The sequence below is a fragment of the Gekko japonicus genome, unplaced genomic scaffold (genome assembly GCF_001447785.1).
Source record: "Gekko japonicus isolate JY-2015 unplaced genomic scaffold, Gekko_japonicus_V1.1 scaffold513, whole genome shotgun sequence".
Lineage (NCBI taxonomy): Eukaryota > Metazoa > Chordata > Lepidosauria > Squamata > Gekkonidae > Gekko > Gekko japonicus.
The window spans coordinates 835,021-843,191 of record NW_015171519.1 but is presented as its reverse complement, the minus strand read 5'-3'; the positions used below and the strand labels follow the sequence as shown (position 1 = coordinate 843,191).

Below are 8,171 nucleotides of genomic sequence, written 5' to 3'. Positions count from 1 at the left end.
GGCATCGCCCCAGCCAGGCCCAGACCATCATTAAAGTGTCGAATTCTCTGCCAAATAATTTTAAGTAAATGAAAGCATTTGGGATTGCTTTCCTCACTTTCTTTGGATCCTCTTAAGTTAATGTATGGGTTGTTTTTTCTAAAGTAAAACCTCAGCATTCAGGTTAAATGGCCGTGTTGGCACTTTGCGATCAATAAGTGGGTTTTGGGTCGCAGTTTGGGCACACGGTCTCTAAAAGGTTCGCCATCACTGTGTTAGGCGATCACTGCCTGCAAAAAAGGCGCTGACCCAGGTGGGTGAAGGAAACATGGGCCCACACCCGTTTTTGTCCTGCTGACATAGGTGGGGGCCATCGGCTCACTCCCACGTGGCGAATTGTAATTGGCTTGGGTGTCTTTGAGAAGCAGAGAAAAGTCTTGCCCCCTCAATATGCAGTGCTAGATAAGCTTGTGCGTGTCTCATATCTGTGTGTGTCCCCCTCCCCCAAGACACATATTGACAACAGATTAAGGAGGAAGTTGCTCTTCTCCTGACAGTTGCTCATTCACAAAAGGTTAACGTGTCTTCTGTGGAAAGGCTTAGAAAAGCTGTGTCCTCACTGATGAAGAAGAGATTGGATTTATAGCCTGCCCATCACTACCCAAAGGAGTCTCAGAGCAGCTTACAATCTCCTTTCCCTTCCCCTTCCCACAACAGACACCCTGTGAGGTAGGCGGGGCCAGGAGAGCTCTCCCGAGAACTGCTGGTGAGAGAACAGCTCTGAGGGAACTTGTGACTGACCCAAGGTCACACCAGCAGCTGCATGTGGAGGAGGAGATTGGATTTATACCCCGCCCTTCACTAGGAGTCTCAGAGTGACTTACAGTCTCCTTCCCCTTCCCCTCCCCACAACAGACACCCTGTGAGGTAGGCGGGGCCGAGAGAGCTCTCCCGTGAACTGCGGGTGAGAGAACAGCTCTGAGAGAACTTGTGACTGACCCAAGGTCACACCAGCAGCTGCACGTGGAGGAGTGGGGGAATCAAACCCGGTTCTCCCAGATGAGAGTCCGCGTTCCTGACCACGACACCAAACCAGCTACACCAAACTGACCGCCCTTTGGTCTCCCTGCAGAAAATGTTCACTCCTGCGCTGCCTCCAGACATCCTGGTGAACTTCTACATCAACCTAAACAAGCTCTGCTTGACTGTTTATCAGCTACATGCGCTGCAGCCCAGTTCGACAAAGGTGAGTCTGGCTCCCCCCCCCCCCCGTTTGCACTGTTTCTGTCGCTGGGCGACAGCAGAATGCCCTTGTCGAGACTGCTGAGGTTCCTCTACCGAGCGCAGAGCTCTCGTGAGTGCAAGGACGTCCATTCGTTCCCCTTGTCGGACGCAAGGATGCTCATTCATTCCCTTTGGCGGGATCGTCCGTCAAAGGGAAACTGAGCGTAGTGCAGTCACTTTGCTCAGTCGGCGAGACTGCTTCCCGGAGTACCCAGACTGAGGTTTGGGTGTTCCCGCTCCAGGGGAAGAGGAAGAAATTTGATTCCCGCCTCCCTGATTGGATGGTGGGAAACAGGAAAAGAAGACAAAACGAAACAGCAGAATATAATTGCAGATGGATAAATCTGAACGTGAAGCTGCTTTATACCCATTTGCCTATCAATGCCAGTATGGTCTACTCCGCCCAAAAACAAATGTGGACAGTCACGACCTAATCACAGAACAAATGTAAAGAAACCATTCGTGAGAGTCTGACCCACAGATCAAGCAGTCAACAAGACTCGCAAAGAAAATGCTTTCTGTCTATTCCGGTCAACAAGCACTACAACACAATAAACAAATTCCTTCAAATCATAAGAAAACCCTAGTGTGAAAATACATCATCAGCGTCGTCTCTGGATTATAGAGCAACGTTTCAAAATTGGATCTCCGTCAGGAAATATTAGATGTGGAAAAAAGCTCTCTCGCTCATAAAGTGCTTTACAAAAAGTCATGAAAGATAATATATTCAGATAGGACGCTGATCTCAATAAGTATTCGGGCTCAAATACGCTGCTGAGCTTGGGATCCATTAGAAGCTTACTCTAATATGACTCTGTTTTCTTATGATTTGAATTTGTTTATTGTGTTGTAGTGCTTGTTGACCATAATATACAGAAAGCATCTTCTTTGCAAGTCTTGCTGACGGCTTGCTCTGTGGGTCAGACGCTCTCGACTGTTTTCCTTACATTTGTTCTCTAAGGCAAAGGTAAAGGTCTCCCTTGCTCGAAAGCCAGTCAAATCCAACTCTAGGGTTGCGGTGCTCATCTCCGTTTCCAAGCCGAAGAGCCGGCGCTGTCCGAAGACGTTTCCGTGGTCATGTGACCGGCATGACTAAACACCGAGGCGCACGGAACGCTGTTACTTTCCCACCGAAGTGGTACCTATTTATCTACCTGCAGTTTCTTGCTTTCGAACTGCTAGGCTCTCGGGTATGGCCAGGATTTTTCAGGGCAAGATGTTCCCTCTAATAGCGATGCGGAGGAGGAGGAGGAGGAGGGAGAGTTTATTTGAGATAAGCAGGTGGAGGGCGTCTCTGTCCCAGAACAATCCCTTCGCTTCTTCAAGTCTGAAGAGTACTTCAAAAGACTTTGAAGATATAATAAAAAATTTAAATTAAAAAAAAAGTCTGAAGACTACCAATACTTGCTAATTCGGGGACTAGCAGCCGTAGAGCTACGGGACGCCCCCCCCCCCTTTGCGGGGAGGATACCTCCAATTCTGACGCCAACCCCAGAAATAAGTCAGAGGGCAATAAGGATCCCCCCCACCCCCAGTCTGGGCACTTCAGAAAGAGTATTCCCCCCGTCCCAGTATTCTTTGAACGGCAGCTTAATGCCTTCGCTCGGTTGTCTGAGTTTAACATTAACATGGTAACAAAGTCAGAGTCCAGTGGCACCTTTAAGCTCAACGGAGTTTTATTCATGGTAAGGGAGTTAGTTTCAGAGGGAAGCAGTGTTGGTCTGCAGTCGAACAGTTGGTTTCGAGTTCAGTAGCACCGTAGAGACCAGCAGGAGCTTCAGGGTAGGAGCTTCCATGAATCTGAGCCGGAGTGCTACATAGTCGTCTTTCGCAAGCTGTGATTAGCCAGCCAGCCTTCAGCATCTGTTATAATTAGCGCTTTAAGGATTAGGAAACGCTGGGGCTAAACATGCGCCCGGAAGTAAAGAGAAGACAAAATTACTGCACCTCGAATAAGCATGATCTGCGTAGCCTTGGGTCGGATCCCCCAGATCCGCTCCGCGAACAGCCGTGCTTTCCACCAGTGCACGGATCCTCTCCCCCCCCCCGCCGCCGCCATGCAAGAGGCGCAGACAAGGTTATACTGTAGTCGGTTATCGGTCATATGCCAGGGCTCTTTTTGTAGAAAAAGCCCAGCAGGAACTCATTAGCATAATAGGCCACACCCAACAGCACAAACTCATTAGCATATTAGGCCACACCCCTGACAGCACAGCTCATTAGCACATTAGGCCGCACCCCCATGTTACCAGAAGTGTGGTCATCCAGCCACACCCACCTTTTGCTTCTTATTCTGTTTACCTTGTTTGTCTTCAAAACCCAGGGCTTTTTTTGTAGCAGGGACTCCTTTGCATGTTAGGCCACACACCCCTAATGTAGCCAATCCTAATGAGTTCCCGCTGTTGGGTGTGGCCTATTATGCTAATGAGTTCCTGCTGGGCGTGGCCAACTCGGGAGCCAGCCAGAACTCCGTTCCTATGCGTTCCTGCCCAAAAATAGCCCTGGCATATCCCAGTCGGAGTGGTTTCCCCCCCATCTCTCTGCAAGTTGTTTAAATAGCGCTGAGCGTGCCAAAATTTCGCTCCGAACCCCCCTCAAAATGACCCGAATGAACGCGGGAAGTTTTCAGATGAGCTGCTGACTTTTGTGCCAATTGTGCACACGACAGACCGGCTTCCTCTCCAGCAAGCGATTGGCAAATCCTGTTTTCAAGACCTCCTCTCTGCTGCCAGCACTCGGCTTAATGGCTGTGGGGCTGACGGGCAGGCCGGGGTGGACCGAAAGCACGCTCCGGAACCCCAGGCCGGTGTTGTTCAGGCCTCCAGTTTGCCCGGCGGCTTCCTGGGGTTCCAGCAAAGAAAAGCCTGAACCGGCCAGCCTCCCTTCTGCTTTGCGTTGCAGGCGGAACACTCGTCTGGTTGGACAGAATTCTGGGTGTTTTTTCGCCCCCCCCCCCCGGTGCCCCCGACACGCTTCCGGTAGAAGTAGAAAACAGAAGAGACTTGGTGGAAGCAGAATATGTCCTTTGGCCCCTGTGATCGCTTCATAAATAGACATGAGCCAGTGTTCCCTCTAAGCTGAGTTAGTTTTTTGTCTTAGCTCTGGAAGGATGGGGCTCCAGAGCAAACTCATTGATGCAGTAGCCCAATCGCTCGCTGACAACTTTTAACGCCAGCAGCTCACAAAGCAGAATTTTTGCTCACGAGACTCCACAGCTTAGAGGGAGCCCTGGACATGACATCTACTCCTAGTAGGTAGAAACGGACCCTTCGTGTTCAGAGGCAATATACCTCTGCTCGCCAGATGCCGGGGATAAACTGGGCGGTTGCATCCATCGTGTCTTTCTCGCGGGCTCTTCCCGTAGACATTGGACTAGCTATCGGGGGGCACCGAGTGCCATATTAGATCAACCTTGGCCCGATCCAGCCAAGCTTGTTGGTACATTGCTGAGAAAGAGAGTTTCAGAGGGCAGCTAGATTTGAGTCCGATAGCGCCGTAAGACCAACAAGGTTTTCGGGATTTATTTATTTATTTGCTCGATCGCCCGTCCTCCCCGCAAGCAGTTTCAGGGCGGCTTACCGAGGTCACATAAAACATTGCGACAGAGAATCAAGATGTAAAAATGGAAACAATTAAATTTAACTAAAAATATATATATATTCAAAGTTTCATACACAAACCAGAGCGAGAGTCGCTTCCTTAGCGGTGCTCGGACGGACACCCCCTGAGTGGTATTAAGGAGTATCGAGCCACTAACCACTAGGCCGGGACTGTCAGCAGGGGAGGCCAAGAATGGAGTCTGGACACCTGCTGCCTCAGCCAAAAGACCGGCAGAACAGCTCCATTTTGCAGGCCCTGTGGGATTCTAACAGATCCCACAGGGCCCTGGGATGGGAGCTCGTTCCACCAGGCTGGGGCCACAGCCAAAAAGGCCCCGACCCTGATCGAGGCTAGCTGGACGTCGTTTGGGCCAGGGACAACCGGAAGATGTTGATTGGTTGAGCACAAGTCTCTGCGGGGCACATACAGGGAGAGACAGTCCCTAAGATATGCAGGTCCCCCTGGCTTTTGAGAGTCAAAAGCCCCAAGCTTTGGCTATTGAAAGTTTATATCCCGAAAATCCTCTTGGTGTCTAATGAAAAATCTCTTGGTCTCTAAATCTAGCTATTCTTGAGAAAGAACGTACAGTTTGGGCCATTTATATCTTCATTTATATTTATATCTTCGATTTAACTTCCGTTGCTCACGCCCCAGCTTTTAGGAGTTCTGGAATCTGCAGTCCGGCATTGAAACTGTGCCTTAGAACCTCGCAGTGTTGTCTAAACGGAACAAACCCGCTAGCCTGAAGGTGGGCGGCTTCCACTGCTCCCTCTAAGGTGTGGAGTCCTGTGAGCAAAAAAACTCTACTTTTGTGAGCTCCTGGCGTTAAAGTGGTGAGCGAGCGATTGGGCTGCTGCATAAATGAGTTTGCTCTGGAGCCCCATCCTTCCTGAGCGAAGACAAAAATGTGTGAGAACTAGAGGCTAAAAAATTGTGAGCTGGCTCACGCTAACTCAGCTTAGAGGGAGCATTGCCTGCTTCCTGTCCTAAGTCTCTTACTATCCCCCGGTATTCTGCTTCTAGCTGTGGTTTTGGACGCTTACCTTTTATTCTTGTATCTCTATAGCCCTGCTCATACGCTACAGTGAACGTACGTACGTCTGTTAGTAAGAAGAAACCAAGACACATTCCCTTTGCAGTTGAAACCGGGGGGTCCGGCACATGGATAAACGTGGTCTTCGTATCCCACCTTCAGCTCTGCATGCCTTGAGCGTGACACGGGAATTACTGAAAACACACCTTTAAAAAACAAAGTGTGACCTGTGTACAGATTGTGTATGCGTTCAGTGTAACCCGTGACCAGGGTTTAATCCCGATCCCATAAAACGTCCGTAGACCTCTTTTGCCCTTATTTGACATTCCCAAGAGGCATAATTACTTTTTCCCCCTCTCTTTGCCAGAACTTCAGACCAGCCGGCGGGTCCATCTTGCACAACCCGGGGGCCATGTTGTAAGTACCGTCCCGGGGAGGTGGGCGGGCGTTGGCTGCTTGCCGGAGTGGTGGGGAGGGTCCCACGGCAGCAGTGGGGCTGGGGTGCCACAACCACCCCCTCCCCACAGCTGGTTTGGTGTAGCGGTTTGGAGCACCGACTCTAATCTGGGAGAACTGGGTTTGATTCCCCACTCCTCTACCTGAAGGCAGCTGGGTGTCCTTGGGTCAGTCACAAGTCCTCTCGGAGCTGTTCTCTCAGGAGCAGTCCTCAAGAGAGCTCTCTTGTGGGGAGGGGAAGGGAAAGGAGATTGTAAACGGCTCTGAGACTCCTTGAAGGGCGGGGTATAAATCCAATCTCTTCTCTGCCTCTTCTTTCTCGTCTCCTCCTGCAGCGAGTACGGCAACCAAAGATACGAAGTCAGCCACGTCCATAAGGTGGAGAGCGTTGTGCCCTGGCTGAACGACGCCCTGGTCTTCTTCACGGTGTCTCTACAACTCTGCCAGCAGCTGAAGGACAAGGTGAGATGAGCCCCTGGTTGTTGAGGTCTGTCAACTAAGCATTCAGTTGAAGAATCCACCGAAGCGAGAGCCAGCGTGGTGTAGTGGTTAAGAGCGACGGACTCGAGAACTGGGTTTGATTCCGCACTCCTCCGCATGAAGCCAGTTGGGTGACCTTGGGCCAGTCACAGGTCTCTTAGAGTTCTCTCAGCCCCCCCCCCAAAAAAAGGAGTCTAGCTCGCCACCTAGTGGTGCATAATGCTAAAAGAGCTAGAACTTTAGGCTGCCAGACAATCTTCGGCTCTCCTGGCTACACCACACACAATGCCACACAGTCATTATTATTCCCTACTCAAGCTTAGAGGCCCTCGTTGAAACGGAAAGAAGAGGCAGGGCTCCTTTTGTAGAAAAAGCCCAGCAGGAACCCATTAGCATAACAGGCCACACCCAACAGCAGGAACTCATTAGCATATCGGGCCACACCCCTGACAGCACAGCTCATTAGCACATTAGGCCACACCCCTATGTTACCAGAAGTCTGGTCATCCGGCCACACCCACCTTTTGCTTCTTATTCTGTTTACCTTGTTTGTGGTCAAAACCCAGGGCCTTTTTTTGTAGCAGGAAGTCCTTTGCATGTTAGGCCACACACCCCTAATGTAGCCAATCCTAATGAGTTCCTGCTGTTGGGTGTGGCCTATTATGCTAATGAGTTCCTGCTGGGTGTGGCCAACTCGGGAGCCAGCCGGAACTCCATTCCTGTGCGTTCCTGCCCAGAAATAGCCCTGAGAAGAGGCATTGAAGGAGGGGAAGGCATTCTACCGCTGAGCTGTGCGGAAACAAGCAGAATTCGTTCTGCAGTGACGCTGTAAACCGCTTTGGGCTCTGACTCTGGTGGCCCGGCCGAGCCCGATCCCGTCAGATCTCAGAAGCTAATTGGGGTCTGTCCTGGTTAGTGCCTGGATGGGGGACCACCAAGGAAGTCCAGGGTTGCTACACACAGGCAGGCAAAGGCAAACCACCTCTGAACATCTCTTGCCTTGAAAGACCCCTATGGAGTCGCCATAAATCGGCTGTGACTTGACAGCACTCTGCACCACACACCACAAGCCCCTTTGGAGGTCAAAAAGTAGCAGTTAAAGATACTTAAGAACAGAAGAGAAGCCATGTTAGTTCAGTCCAGGGGCCCGTCCAGTCCAACACTCTGTGTCACACAGGGGCCAAAACCCAGGGGCCCTCAGGAGGTCCACCAGCAGGGCCAGAACTCCAGAAGCCCTCCCACTGTTGCCCCCCCCAAGTACCAAGAAGACAGAGCCTCACTACCCCAGACGTAAGAACATAAGAGAAGCCATGTTGGATCAGGCCAGTGGCCCATCCAG

The 8,171-nt window shown here is 50.9% G+C and overlaps 1 protein-coding gene across 1 annotated transcript in view; it reads left to right on the top strand.

Moving 5' to 3' along the window:
- The window catches only part of ROGDI (rogdi homolog), a 34,196-nt gene that overhangs the window by 22,877 nt on the left and 3,148 nt on the right, over window positions 1-8,171 (top strand). Inside the window, exons 8-10 of the mRNA XM_015419419.1 lie at window positions 1,112-1,225; window positions 6,264-6,313; window positions 6,688-6,814. Of these exons, the coding sequence (XP_015274905.1) occupies window positions 1,112-1,225; window positions 6,264-6,313; window positions 6,688-6,814 (291 nt within the window). The remainder of the gene's footprint in view (window positions 1-1,111; window positions 1,226-6,263; window positions 6,314-6,687; window positions 6,815-8,171) is intronic.